Source organism: Argiope bruennichi, chromosome 6 (assembly GCF_947563725.1).
Source record: "Argiope bruennichi chromosome 6, qqArgBrue1.1, whole genome shotgun sequence".
Taxonomy (NCBI): Eukaryota; Metazoa; Arthropoda; class Arachnida; order Araneae; family Araneidae; genus Argiope; species Argiope bruennichi.
Genome location: NC_079156.1, coordinates 60,033,196 through 60,049,117, shown reverse-complemented (window position 1 = coordinate 60,049,117; position 15,922 = coordinate 60,033,196). Strand labels below are relative to the sequence as shown.

The following is a 15,922-nucleotide window of genomic DNA, read 5'->3' as shown; positions in this document are numbered from 1 at the left end:
AGTTACTGAAATAGTTATTTTCAAAGTATTACTTTTATCAATAGAAACAAAATATTCGAACGAATTCTAGGAACATTCTTTATGGAGCAAATATATAATTAAAGATTATTTTAATAATAACTAGAAATAAAAGTATACCCCTTGAAGGACAATTTAATTATAATTTTTATAAAAATTCACATTATTTTGTCTCTAACAAAGCATAAGTTTCTTCAGTTTTGGTTCAAGATAATTACCATGGAATATCCTTGAAAAATGTGAATAACGGTCATTTGAGGAATGTGCATTCATTATCTTTGAAAACAAATATTCACTAAAAGGGGAAAAAAAAAAAAAAAAAAATAGGAATATCGACTGATTTTGGAAGATAAAGTTTTGTAAAACATATAATTAAGTAATGGAACAACAGATATGCCAAGAAGCGATGATTAATTACATTTTTTTGGGGGGAAAGCGATTCTAGCGTAATTGGATATTTTGGGAAAACACAAATTTGGATAATTATTGAATGAATTAACAGAAATGGAAAATGTATTTGACACTTGATTTTTAAAAGGATTTGAAATCTGAAACATTGCAAGGTTTTGATTTCAGGATTTATAAATTTATTTAGATTATTTATTTTTATTTCTAAGTTATTCATAAAGATGCAATATTTTTTGATGATGCATTAGTGATGTATAATATGTCGTGTTATGTTGATTATTAAATAAAGCAAAGAATTACTATAAATATTATTAATAACCAATAAAATATTCTTTTGCTTTATTAACAAGCTATTAAATGCTTGGGATTCATTAAGTACAAGTAATATTCAGTGTTTTGAGGATTATACAGAATAGGCTTTTTATTAATTTTACACCCTGCAGTAACTTATAATTACATAAATAATAAACATAATTTTCAAAAATTAATTTTGAATGATATAAATTGAATAAAAATAAAATTAAAGAATTTATATACTTTGTTTTAAATCAAAAATGTTCTCTAATAATATTACATATTAATCATGTTTCTTTAAATATTTTTTTTAACTTTTCATAAATTAAACTTTTATACTTTTAATCAAATAATTATTTTTACCCTTTTTTTTATCTATTTCGTTGGCCTTTATAAAAGAGTATTAAATTGGCACTTTAAATAAATTATGAAGCTTGAGATTCATTAAATACAAGTAATATTCCATGTTTTGAGAATTAAATACAATTATCACTTTACTAATTTTACTCCCTGCAGTAACATATAATTACATTAATAATAAATATGCCTTTTAAAAATTAATTTTGAATAATATAAATTGAATGAGAATAAAATTAATGAATTTATATACTTTATCTTAAATAAAAAAAACTGTTTCCGGATAATATTTAAAAAAAAAATGTAATCATGTTTCCTTGAAGAATTTTTGTTTAAATTTTCATAAATCTTATTTAAATATTTTATTCAAATTTTTATTTTAAATCATTTTTATCGGTTTCGTTTACATTTATTAAAAAATTATTAAAGAAAATATTTAGTAAAAAATGTTTTAATACAATTTTTTGAATACAATACAAATATTTTATTATTTCTATAATTATATTCTATTAATTATTATAATTATTTTTAATTATAGAAATTAATTAATTTATTTTTAGTATTTCTATTCTTTAAATATTTTTTCAATTTCCTGAAATTTCTTCTAATTTCTAATAAAGATATGAAATTCCAAAATGAAATAGTTTAACAACGATTTTTTTCCAGATTATAATATTATTTTTCGTTATAGAAATGAGAGAAAATATTTTCTTTATTCCTTATATTTAATTCCTGCACAAAAGAATTTAACCTAAATAATAATTAAAAATTAACAAATATTTAGTTTTAGTAGAAATGTTTTTGCAAACAATTATTGCGAAAAAAATGCTTAAAAGAACTTATAGTTGAAAAATTTGCATTGCCATTATCGTTGTTACATAGTTGGCATTAGTATTATAAATAAAAATTTGGCTTTAAAAGCTAATTTTGTTCGAGAATATTAGGCTTAAGAAATGAAACTGAAAGAAGATTTCGATTGGATGACTCAAACGTTCTATATTCAAACATTTACAGATTTTGCAAACAGTTTGTTTTAATATCTGAAAATTAAATTAATTTTATCCTGAATTGTATCAATATGCAACTTGTATTAAATTATTAGACGATAGGTTTGTTCTTCAAATTTTATAACAATACATTCATTTAATTCAAAAATTCACTGTGAAATTTTAGTACAGTGATATTTTAATTTAATATGCAATTACACCAATAGTAAACATTTCATGTTTGTAGTTATTTAATTAATATCCTCTAAGTAATTTCTATTTTTTAAAAAAACAAAACAAAATTTTTTACGTCAATTATCTGGATGTTCCATCAACTATATCTTGTCTACACCCAAACTCGGATCTTTCGGGTTCCATTCTAATTCGTTTTCAATAAAAAAATAATCAAATCGGTTAATTAAAAAACCCTATTAATTTAATTTTATTGTAAATAAGCTAATGTAGACCTCGCTTTTTCAATCTTTCTTATGTATAAAATAATGATTTTAATAGTATATCCTGTGCACTGAAGGAAAAAAAAATATAACAAAATATATTTACGTTTAATTTTTCTTCGATTCAATTTTTACATTTTTTTATTATAAGCTACATATTTTACAAAATTTTGTTATTGTATATTTATCTTCCTCGACATCCAACTATTGAAGTTAAGAAAAGTTTGGTCATTTTATTTATATATAGCATTTTATAATAATAAAAAAAATGATTGATTCCCACACAATAACATGTGATATATGACAAAATTTTTGGCTCGAATGCCTTTACATGTAATAAGGAACATTGATTTAGACACAGCGAAAAACTACGGTTATGGCTTTTCCTTCCTACCTCACGCCACTGAATTCCAATGACTTGTGCTGGCCGCAGAATCTGGAGAAAAGCCAAAATAATCCAATCTGGAGACCCAGTCGAATGTACATCCAAATTATCCAACGGCTGGACAGGCATCAGCTGTTATTGATCGTCGTTAAATCTCGGCAATGTGTAAAGGCTGGCGTAAATTATGAATGAAATTTCACATTGGATTGGAGATAAGAGGTTTACCCAGAATTTATGTCCAAGAATCTATTCAATTAAAAGCTTACAGCAACTCTTGAATGTGCATTTATGTTGTATTCTTATGAGTTATATATGCATGGTAATCTCGTTGGAATTTAAACGGAAAACAATGTATTTGGGTTATTGTTTGTTTGAATACGTCATGGGATAGTATCAGCATTTTGGTTCAAAATGTCGGTTACAGAAAATATTTTAATTTCTTTAATTTTTTTACTTAATTTCATTATTGTCCCTGTTTTCATTAATGTTTTTTTAAATAATCGTTAAATGTTTTCCTAAACATTGAATAATAATTGATAAATGTAAAAGAAAAATTGTTGACATATTTTTTAAAAATATATTAACATAGCTTTCTGTTTCATAGCAAATATAAGATAAATATACTGTAAAACATAAAAATCAAAAATTAAATTGCTAAATTAAAAGAACTTATTTTTAAAATGAACATTAGTTATATATATATATATATATATATATATATATATATATATATATATATATATATATATGTAAGAATTATTTTATGTGAAGCAGAATGCAGTTTGAAGACAGTGAAGATACTTTTAATTTTGTGACGTCGTTTTATTTCATTTTGAAGAAGCAGGCATGTGTACAAGCGATGAGCACACAGAACGACACAGAAAAGGAATGAGGAAAAAGCTTTTGGACATTTTATCCCTGGTCTTTTATAACCTATAATTTTGATAGGGAAAATATTTCTTCATAGTACTAATATATTACGAGATTTCGATAGAGATTTTCGTCACACGCGCGGAGAAGGCAGGGGAAAACACAGGGAGATTTTAAAAAAGAATTTGCCTCATCAGCGGTATTTTGCCTCTTCACGCGCAGTGTGGGAAAGTTAGATTTTAGCTGATTCAACAATTTAACAAAGCTTCTCCTGAATTAATTAAGTAGAGACAGTGGAATTGGATCACGAAATAGGAGAATATTTTATAATGAAGTTACTATGGGCCAAATTAAGATAAAATCTTGAAAATTAATTAAATTGAAATTAGAGTTAAAATATCATTACATATGTGTGTGTGTGTGTGTATGAGAGTGCCCTACGATTAATATGAATAAGTTGCTATAAAAATAATAAGCGGCTGATATGATAAATCGATTGATAACTTTTACTAGCTTTTGTTAATAATAACTTATTAACCATATTGACCGTTGCATATATATATGATTCTTTATTAACAGTCATTTTATGAAAAATATCGTATTTTTTAAGCTTTCAAAGGGTAACTATGTTTTAAAAATTTAAATATGTTCTATGTTAAAATTTTTTAAAATTTATTTGAAAAATTAAAGGATTTTTAATAGTTGTCGGCAAAATTAAACACTTAAATTGCCTTAATGTAAGTATGGCCATCATATTGTAAATGTGTTGACGAAAGAATACGCAATTGCAAGTGACTATTCGTTGTAAAAGGTAAATCACTCACTAAATATCTCTTCAATGTATTAAATCGCGAAATGAGTCTTTGCCATTGCGTGATATCAAGTTTTGCATTTCTAAAACGATGAAATATCTTGTTCGTTTGCTTTAGGAAATGGGTGTGGAGTTCGTCTTCATCTCTTCGCCATTTTGAAATTGCAGGCTGGATATTAATTTTTTGAGTGTAAGAAAAAATAATAATAGTTAAGCTCGAGATTAGATTTATTGGGTGGATGATCAAGCATCTTCAAGGGGAAATTCAAAAGCTGTAATTTCTGACGAGTTGTTGTGAGCATGCCTTATCGTAGATTAATATATTTGTGACCACACAATGCTATGGATATTCTATGCCTCTTGCTTCACATATTCTGTCACAAAATTCACAGCATTTCCATTGACCGCTACTTGGTTTAAAGTATAAATTGTGAGTCCCATGGGATTATATATATCGAGTAGCTCGTAATCGTCATCATATTGTTTTCTCACTATCCATATTGACGCAGATTTATCTTCTCTTAGGTTGGGGTTCCACGGGGGCATCTCGTAATTGAGGTTGAGAAGCTTCTGGCACGGTGGTTGGTTCTCTCAACCATGGTGGGTACACAAAAAGGTGAGGGCCTGATTCCTCCCATAAATGACGGCACGTTCTTCCCAAGGGAAGGTTTGTACCGTGGCCGGTTGATGACACTTAGGATTCAACCACAGTTAATGCCAGTGTTGCTGTTGCGGTGGTGCGGTGATTCAAATTTTTCTGTATGCCTTCCAGCTGGTCGGAGTAGCCAATTTGTTGTTCTATTAGGTTGTTAGATTCTTCACCATTCACTAGACATGTATCTCATTTCAGAACAATTGGTTACATTTTTTTTTTTTGTAATTAAGATAAAGCTATATGCAGAGAAGGGTGGCAAGTGTCGTATAATGGCTCTCAGCAACGTGCTGTGTCATTAGTTTCTCAAAGCCGTCATTGATGAGGAACGGTCATCTAGAGTTGGGTTGATACTCAATTTTGCTGCGTCATAGTGATACTCCTGATAATTTTTCCTAATGTTTCTTTTCCTAATACAATAGATATATCTTCGTCTCTTCCAGCCTCGAACATTAAATGTCACAAATTCGATGTCCAAGGAAAAAACAGAATCACTGATTCATCTCGTTCATTTTCATTTACAATTATCTTTTTAAAAGAGATTCCTTCTATTTATAATTATTAACCAAGTCATTTTATAGCAAGTGTTTTATTTAATATCAGGTTTTTCTAGAAATGTTTTTGATCTTAATTATTATGAAGTAAAAAAATTATAGTGAACGGTTATATTTTATTTCTATTTTTGCGTTTTATATGATTGTAAATTCTGTAAATACTTATTCCTATTATATCTTCTGAAAATATTCTAGTTTTATTATAAGGTAAACTATTACAGCAAACCGTTATACTTTATTTCCATTTTTGTGTGTCATATCATTATTAATTCAGTAAATACTTTATTTTTATTATATTTTCTGTAAATATTATGGTTTTAATAAAATTCCAGTGCCCATGCCAATCAAACCGTTCAGTGACCAGAATGGGTAACGGATATACGAGTATGAGACGGCGCTTTGTTCTGTACCTAATATAACCATTAAAATTTTTTTCCCCGTCAAGATGAAACCTGGTGCTTGACGGGTATCAGTTCTCGCATGTCCTGAAACAGATAGCTTATATCGATATTTCGGAAAATATATCGATGACAATGTAATGGCGAGCTTGGTTTTGGAAGTGTTTGAGAGATGGGTGAGAAGAATAATAAAAGATATTTGTTGATAGAATTAGTATAAGAATAGTTGGGAATTCTTCAATTATATATGCACCATTATGTGGAGTTGGAGATGAAATATATATATATATAGTTAAAAAAATTCAAACAAGTTAATAGCGTCGCCGAGAAAGATCGGTAAACCTAGCTATATCTGCCTAATATTTTGTACCAAATGAATACATTATCACTCGTTCGAAAAAGAATGAATTGCCCAATGAATCTAAAAATTGATGTCACGCATATGAAGCTCTAACTCTGTAACAGTTTTGGGTACCTGATGCAAAATATCTGGTTGATACAGCATTTTCTAACCTTACGGTCAACTTATATGCTATTATTGAGGGCATCTTGAAAATATTTGGAAGATTATTCTCACAGAATAATTACACAAGACACTCATCCCATGCACTTTCCTAGCTAGTGTTGCATTTCTAGTATTGCTAACTAATCTAGTCTAGTAAAGCAAGATTAATACAGCAAATTGATATATAAGGAGTGATATTTTAATTCTGTATTGGTAATCAGTACTTGATATAAAGTATCAAGTTGACACTGCATTATCTAACCCTTTGATCTACCATTAAGGGCATCGTACAATGCTACCATTCTCATCATACAATTATACATGGAACTCATTCCATGCATTTTCCTAACTGGTGCTGGATTTCTAATATTGCTAACAAGTCTAGTCTAGTAAAGCAAGATTAATCCAGTAAACTGATATCTAAAAAACGATACTCTAATTATGTATCGGTTTTCGGTACCTGATATAAAGTATTAGTATTACCTAACTCTATGGTCAATCGATATATCCTCAATGAGGGCATTTTGAAAATATTTGGAAGATTACTCTCGTCGAATAATTATACATGTCATTCAGTCCATGTACTTTAGTAACTGTTTCTGGATTTCCAGTATTGATATATTTTACACTGACTCTTGCGCAATAAGTGAGAAAATACGCTAAAATTATCAAATCAAAACAACCCAATGTTTTGAAATATATACTTCTTCGAAGATCCGGGTTTCTTAAGACTTCTGATTTCTTAAACCACATTGGATAAGGTGGATATTTCTATCGCAACCGACTTTATTATTTTATAGAAAAAAAATTGCTTATTCCACTAATTTATGTGACATAAACTAAATAAAAATAAACCCTACCTGGTGTTAACAAGACGATGGCAGTGATGATTAGGGAACAGACGGTGGCTATGACGAGTAGAGCAATGCCTATTCCTTTCCAGTTCCTTTGATCAGGATCTTCGGATACTAAATCCTGTTGGAAAAAGAAGTCAGTTTCAATAAGTATTCATTAAAAGACATATATAAAGATTGAATACATGTTTTAATCATTTATTATTTGCCACTTATTTGATATATAAAAAATGGCAAATAATAATATATTTTTATATATCCATCTATTATGAAAGAAAATCCATTCATTTGAATAAATGAATACTCTTGAAAAATAAGACATTTTATGTTTTAGTTTCTAAAGAAGAAAATAAATACTATCCACATCAGTTTATTGTTAGAATAAGGTAATTAAATAAAAATTTTATGCTATTTAAATGACAAAACTGTCTACTTTATGATTTACTATCATCGCAAAGAATTTTCTTAATTTTAATATTCTTCAGCATTTCCAATATTTCACAGTGTCACAGGAATATTGTTTAATGTTTTGTACATTTTGAGTTATATTTACATATTCTGTGCATATTCTGTGATATAATTTCTTATTACTCTAGGCACTAAAATAATTTTCTAATCAATTGTAATTTTGCTTCACTACAATTTCAAAATCTAAGTTTCACAGGCTATTATTTTCTCCATGGAATCAAAACATTCAGACGGCAACTTCTTTTTTTAAAATTATATAAGTTCCTAATATTTTCACTTCCTTATTCTGCCTTCATATTCAGTTCTTTGCACTGCTCATATAATGGTTTAGATAAAGAAATTTTGATAAAAGATGCAAATTGCACTATTTCCTTGAAATTATGAAGAATAAATAAATATTAAAAAACACGATGTTTTTTAATGAAAGCAAGTTTTACATATATATGCTATGCTATCTGCATAATATGCATAATATTTTCTATCGATTAATTTAGTTTGCTTATTTCGGATTATGTTTTGTAATTCTTTTATTTAATAACTGAATTCTTCTTATTTGGAATTAAATGTCAAATGAAACTCTGAAGAAAATATTTATAACATCTGGAATTGAATAATTTGGAAAATAAGTAAATGTTTACTTTCAAAAATGATTTATAACATTTTTATAGAAAAAAACCCCGATATATTACAATATTATATATCCACTTTTATTATACAAGGAATATATTCTAGAAATATTTGCAAATAAGGCATTTTTTAAAAATAAATTTATCATCATTTATCGATAGAATTTGTATGGTTTTGCTGGGCTTTCTTTTTTTTCTCCATGAAATAAATTTTTGAATATACGATGATAATATTTTATTAAATTTAGAACTTTAATACAATTTTTAATTTTACAAACAAGGAGTCTCCTTAAATATCAACGCAAAATTTTATAAAAGAATATTCTTAGATTTATATGTTAATTTATACTTTCCGTTAAACTCAAATGCAAAATAAGAAGCACTAACGAAATGAATTTATTGATAAAACTTTTTATCAAAAAATCTTTTCAAATTCTGTATCAATTAATCAAAATGTGGTACAGGTTTATAACGTGAAAAGAAACTTAAGAAAAAGTTAATAAATTATAGTCTCTGCAACAGCTGTTGAAAATTTATTTAACGGCGCTTTAAATAAATCATTTTTCTACTTTATTTCTTTTCCTCTTTCTTTTTTTCGTTTATTATCGTCTGCTTATTTTCATGCATTTTAATGTATTTCTACAACAGGAAAATATTATTTTGTTTCTTTTTACTTCATGAATAAATATAAAATTAAAGACAAATAATGCTAAAGCGATTAATTTGATTTAATTTTTCTTAATTTATGAAAGACCGTGTATTCCTTCACAGAAAAATAATAAGTAGTTTTATACAGAACTTGAGTAACAAATTTAATTTATCGGCACAAGTAAATAAAGTAAAATATGTGTCCAAAAGATTAAATATATTTGAAAATCATAGGATGATCCTCTATATATACCATATAAATGATAATGATAACATGTTTTATGTCTTTTTATATGAATCATACTATTTTATTTAAAATTTAGAACAAAAAGTGAAAATAGGATTAAAAATGAATTTTAAATTTTCTATTTACTCTCTGAAGAGAGGAATAATTAATAAATAATTAAAAGAGAAATAATAATTTGAGAAATAATTATATTGATGTTTGTTCTTTTTCTTTTATTTGCCAAAGTAAATGAATGCACAAAACAGTCATATCGAAAAGAGGGAAAATAGTCCAAATTCATTTTTTTATAAATTAGATTTTTAGAATCTTAATCTAAATAATGAGTATAAACCGACTTTTTTCCATTCTGTTCTAGAGAAATTTCATTGAGATGGAAGTTTGAAGCCAAAAGTTTGTCATTTTTTTTGCTTTCTGGTATACGAAAATAACAAGGAGAAAGTATTGTATTTATCAAAAAGTTTGAACTCAAGGTCACGAGGAATCTTTCTAATCTCGCTGTGTCCTGAAAACACATTTTAAGAATTATTATTTGACTTCATCAGATTACAAGAGAAATTGTTAACTTCAAAAGTAAAGAGCTACATAATTTAATTTTGGTATGCCGAATGAGCATTTAAAATGCAATTTTTTTTATCAAATTTAAAGCAACATAGGTTTAAGGTTTCATCATCTGACTGTCTGTACTTTTAAATGCATGTAAACACAACAACTTACATAAATAAAATGTGATATGTGGTCTTGTGACTACAATTGTAGTACTATGACAAATGTTGATTTCAGTCACGTGGGAAAAAAGATGTCCAAAAGCATATCGAATACTCGTGTGTTAACTGCATGCCAGAGATTAATTGTTCAAAAAATTCACCAAAGATCATCTGTTAAATTCATTAAAAAAAGCAAAATGCATGCCAAAGATGTGTATTTCAAAATTATTTTTCGCCAACTTCATGAAAGCTAATCGAGATCTTACCGTAGGTCAACAATTTAATGCGGAAGGAAGGGGGGGGGGGTAACGTTATTGTTAGAGTGTATATCAGAAAGTTTTGGGTAATTCACTCCCACTGCTTTATGAATTGAGCAGTAGAAAAATTCGAGAAGTTCAAATTCCACATTTTTTTATGAATCGGTTTGGTAAATACACATCTAAATATTGAAGTGTTCGAGCTATATTTTGAATTGAAATAAATGTCAAATATTATTTATCTAGATTTACAGCTTGGTTATTTCGAATTGAAAAATTTAACTAACACTTCTTTGGTTTTCTCAGATTCTATTGTAATTTATATGTGTTCAGTAAAAATGAATAAATAAAATGCGAGTAAACAGAATTGAGTGCAGATTTTTAACAAATAATTATTTCAGTGAAATAATTCGATACAAGATTTGAAACGTTTCTACGATTTTGGTCTCGGGAGTATTTATCAAATTTCAATTATCATATTTGCTCTGTTTCTAAGTTTCGAAATGACGAACATAATTCCAAAAGTTCGCTTTTGGGATTGAAAGATGTCTTAAAAATATCATTAAAATCTCAAGATTGTACGATTGATTTTGATATTACATTTCAACGTTCCGCTTGTGGTAAAGTAAAAAGAATAATTCCAGACATGAAATGATTAACACTCCATCACACATGGAAAAAAAATAGGTGAACATCATCAAAGATGAGACTGATGAAGATGCGAAAATTAATTTGGATATTGTAATTTTTTCTAAATATCGATAGAGATAATTTATTGAGATCTTAAAAAACTTAAAATTCATTAAATGAAAATTCATTGTTTGGTTTAAATATTTTCAGGGCTACAGATTAAATCAGAATATTAATTAAAGCCATTTTCTATATTTCCTCTTTAAAAAAAAGTCCAAATTCAGATAAATTCTGTATGCACATTACTTAATATTATATAAAGAAAACTTGCTTTCGATGCGAAAATTTAATTGAATATTCAATTAAATCAAAATTTAATGAAAGATATGTTGCCATTCTTCCATAATAACTTTGAAGTGAATTGTACTAAAATATTATAGTCTCAAAATTCACAACATTTTTTCAATAATAACTATTTTTTTCTATGTATGTTTTTGTTTCTATGTATGTTTTATTAAACTTTTAAAATTTAATAAATTATTGAAAAGGTGCAGATAAGTTTAACATAAGAAAATTTACAAATACTTCACTGCGTAAGAATTTTTTTTTTTAATTGTTGAAGAATAACATTACATAAGAACTGCTGACAAAACACATTAGTAAAATTCTGGAAAAATAATAAAAAGAAAATTTTAAAAACAGACGATAAAACATTTTATCTAAGAAGCAACTACTGATTTGGCTTATTTTAATTATTTTTTTTTATTAATGAAAGTAAATGCTTGATTGAAGGACTTAAAACATTCATAAGACTTTTCACATTCTCCAGTATTTTCAAATAAATTTTGAAGTGCTTATATAATATATATATATATGCAAATATTTTACAATCAGTTGTATCAATATCAATCAATTCTCGCTATCAGTTGTTTTTAGTTTAATTGATATACCCATTTTAATTAAAAATATGTCAGACGATAAAAAAATTTTACTACAATTTTTTAACGTCTGACAATTTTTAATTAACATTATACAAATTAATATTTTATACAAAAGCAGTTTTTACAATAAAATTAATAAATTAAAATTTACAGTAACATTCTTTAATCCAGTATAAAGCCTAATATATTTGCTAATTATTTATCAAATCGGAAATTAAAATTATAATTCAAACTAGCATTTACTGCTTAAAAAAATGAAGAAATCGATAATTAATTTATGAATTTTTTAGGCATCGAACTTCATTTTTGAAAGATTATAAATGTTAATAAATCAACCAGTGCATTCATTTATATAAATGTACTTTTTTAAAAAAATATTCAGAAAATTTGTATAAATATATTAAAATTATTTATACAAATTAATATTTTATACAAAAGCAGTTTTTATAATAAATTAATAAATTAAAATTTACAGTACCATTCTTTAATCAAGTATAAAGTCTAGTATATTTGCTAATTATTTATCAAATCGGAAATCAAAATTATAATTCAAACTAGCATTTACTGCTTAAAAAAATGAAGAAATCGATAATTAATTTATGAATTTTTTAGGCATCGAACTTCATTTTTGAAAGATTATAAATGTTAATAAATCAACCAGTGCATTCATTTATATAAATGTACTTTTTTAAAAAATATTCAGAAAATTTGTATAAATATATTAAAATTATTTATACAAATTAATATTTTATACAAAAGCAGTTTTTACAATAAAATTAATAAATTAAAATTTACAGTACCATTCTTTAATCAAGTATAAAGTCTAGTATATTTGCTAATTATTTATCAAATCGGAAATTAAAATTATAATTCAAACTAATATTTACTGCTTTAAAAAAATGAACAAATCGATAATTTATGAATTTTTAGGCATCGAACATCATTTGTAAAAGATTATAAATGTTAATAAATCAACCAGTGCATTCATTTGTATAAATGTACTTTTTTAAAAAAATATTCAGAAAATTTGTATAAATATATTAAAATTATTTATACAAATTAATATTTTATACAAAAGCAGTTTTTATAATAAAATTAATAAATTAAAATTTACAGTACCATTCTTTAATCAAGTATAAAGTCTAGTATATTTGCTAATTATTTATCAAATCGGAAATTAAAATTATAATTCAAACTAACATTTACCGCTTAAAAAATGAACAAATCGATAGTTAATTTATGAATTTTTAGGCATCGAACTTCATTTTTGAATGTTAATAAATCACCCAGTGCATTCATTATATAACAGATCTTCTAGATTATATAAAAAATAAATACTTTAGTCTAGAATTATTAATAAACTCAAAAATTGTTATAGATTACAATGCCTTTCATATGCCCGCTAAACTATATTTGTTATTGCTATCTCGTTGTGCAAAATTAATAAGACATTTTTAGCCATGTCGTTCAAACACACTAAAGAGCAAGAAAATTACTTGCGCCGTAGCAATTTCAACCAAGACAATTACCACTCACAGGATGAGTTCTGTGCCAAGTAGGTCATGTTTTTGATGCCGCTTAACTTGACAAGTTACAGGCTCCAGATTATTTTATTGTTTAGTTCATATATAATGGATAGCTGAAAAATACTGTAAAAAATTTGATATGATGAATTTGTACCTGAAGATAAAAAGTTGTTTTGATGAAGAAATATTATCAATAAAATTAATTTATGCTATTTTTAATAAACCAAAAAGCCGAAAATAATAATTTTATAAAAATCTGAAATTATGAAATATATCTTAAAAGCGTTATGTGTTTTGGCATTTTAGTCACATTTCTATGAATAATGAAGAAGAATGGGTGTGTGCGTGTTGGCGCGCGGGTTACAAGACAAAGCATTTGACCCAGAATTACTAAATTTGGCACAGATATATTTTGAAGGGTGGAAATGTGCGTATTCAAGTAATTCTAATTAAATTTTAATTAAATAAAAATTACTTAATCCAAAGGTTTTAGCGTTTTTCGTGATAACTTCTGCAATCGTATCATACAAAAGTGGTTTCGAAACGTTTTTAAGAAGTAAAACTTTTTTTATGATATCAATTTGATCACCGTGCAATTTTTTTGGACTTTTAACAATTTATTAAAAAAAGAATTTTTTTACATAAATTTTAGCAATAGATTTTAATGTTCGAAGAAAAATTGAAACTATTCCAAAGTTTTATCAAATAATTATTTGCTTTTTCCTCTATAGCAGATCGCTTCACATCCCAATTTGAAAGGTAAGCAAAAGAAATATATAACAGAAAAACTAAAGAAAATAAAAAAGTAATGTTATCGTAAAACACAACCCACGGTTTGAAATATTATCCAGACATTTAGTTTTTTTATGGCATTATTATATCATGGGTTTGTTTAGTTTAGTTATATTAACGTCCCGTTTTAAAACAACACTAGGGCGATTTATAATATTATGGGTCTCAGCTCTATTGTGAAGGTATAAACGTACAAACTAAATGCCTACCAGATGCATTTAAGCAAAATGCATATTTTAATCGTCTATTGCAATCTAATGATTTAAAATATTTTTTTAATGTAATCGTAAAAATTAAATTATGCATAAGCGCTTTAATTTAAATTAAATAACAATATTTTTAGTTAAACTAAAGGTCGTCACAGGCGGCTATTTAATAATCTTGTTAAATTTTTAATTACAGTTACATTTTTTTAAATATTTTTTCACTATATTCATCATTAATTAGTTTCCTTTAATATTATTTTCAAGAGCTCTAGCATCTGCATTTTTAAACAATTAATAAAAAATGTTAATTTCTTTTAATTAAAAAAGTATGTTTTAAATTATTTTATTAATGATTAATTTTTTTAAAATATTTTACAGCTTCTGGGTGTACTTATTATGGAACCCTGTAATCATGATTTCCTCAAGTTGATCACTAGATGGCGCATCTCATATTGAAACAGAATTTCGTTAACCATTCAATGAATTAGTTAATAATGAAATCTTCGGAAATTTCAAAAAATTGTATTATCAACAAAATTCAATAAATGTTATAAATTTCAGAATTTTAGCATATCTCTCCAAGTTCATGAATGTTGAACTCGCGAAAAAATGTGACATTTTCTGAAGATAAAAATGACAGGGGCATTTAGGCAATATCTGAGTTACAAATAGGTTTAGCTCAAATATATCATTGAAGGTTACTATCCAGGAAGAATTTTAGGTGCCAGTTTCTGAGTCAACTGGTGAAACTAGCTAAGGAAGAACATAATCCAAGAAAGAATCTATAGCTGTTCTCCTTCGATACTGGCTCCTCAGCCATGTCAAACTATGCTTTAACCACTAGACATAGGAACCACTGAAGTATTTAAATAAGCTGGATTCATATGAGTATAATGAAGTTCAGGTGCTAAAACTACGGATCATACTATACTCTGTTTCACCCTAACTTGGCAGTATTGTAAAAGGTAGAAAATGTGACGCTCCGCGTTGAGAAAGAGTTCCCCATCAATTCCGACTTTAAAATAGTTAAAATGCGCAGAAAGTTATCAAATAATATCATAAATTACAGAAATCCTTTTTTTATCAGTATGTATTTAAAATTATTCTCAAGTTAGAAGTGCTTATCTGTTAAGTTGTTTGTAAATAAAGCGAACGAATAAAGCTAAAAGATTGACATAATGAATTCCACTTTGGCTAGAACCGGTCTTCAAGGTCAAATATTTGGCGCGTTTTTCTTTTACGTCTCCGCCAACTCAGCTTCATTCAGTTCGCAACCGTTATAATCTTTCGTACTTTTTTATTCTCGCTTTTTTACCAGCTGATATTTTTG

General features: G+C 26.4%; 1 protein-coding gene across 2 annotated transcripts in view; it reads right to left on the bottom strand.

The window, feature by feature from the left end:
• The window catches only part of LOC129972751 (inactive dipeptidyl peptidase 10-like), a 471,231-nt gene that overhangs the window by 314,956 nt on the left and 140,353 nt on the right, over positions 1 to 15,922 (bottom strand). For both annotated transcript variants that reach the window (XM_056087000.1, XM_056086999.1), the window contains exon 2: positions 7,554 to 7,668. In XM_056087000.1, coding sequence (XP_055942975.1) covers positions 7,554 to 7,668 — 115 coding nt within the window. The remainder of the gene's footprint in view (positions 1 to 7,553; positions 7,669 to 15,922) is intronic.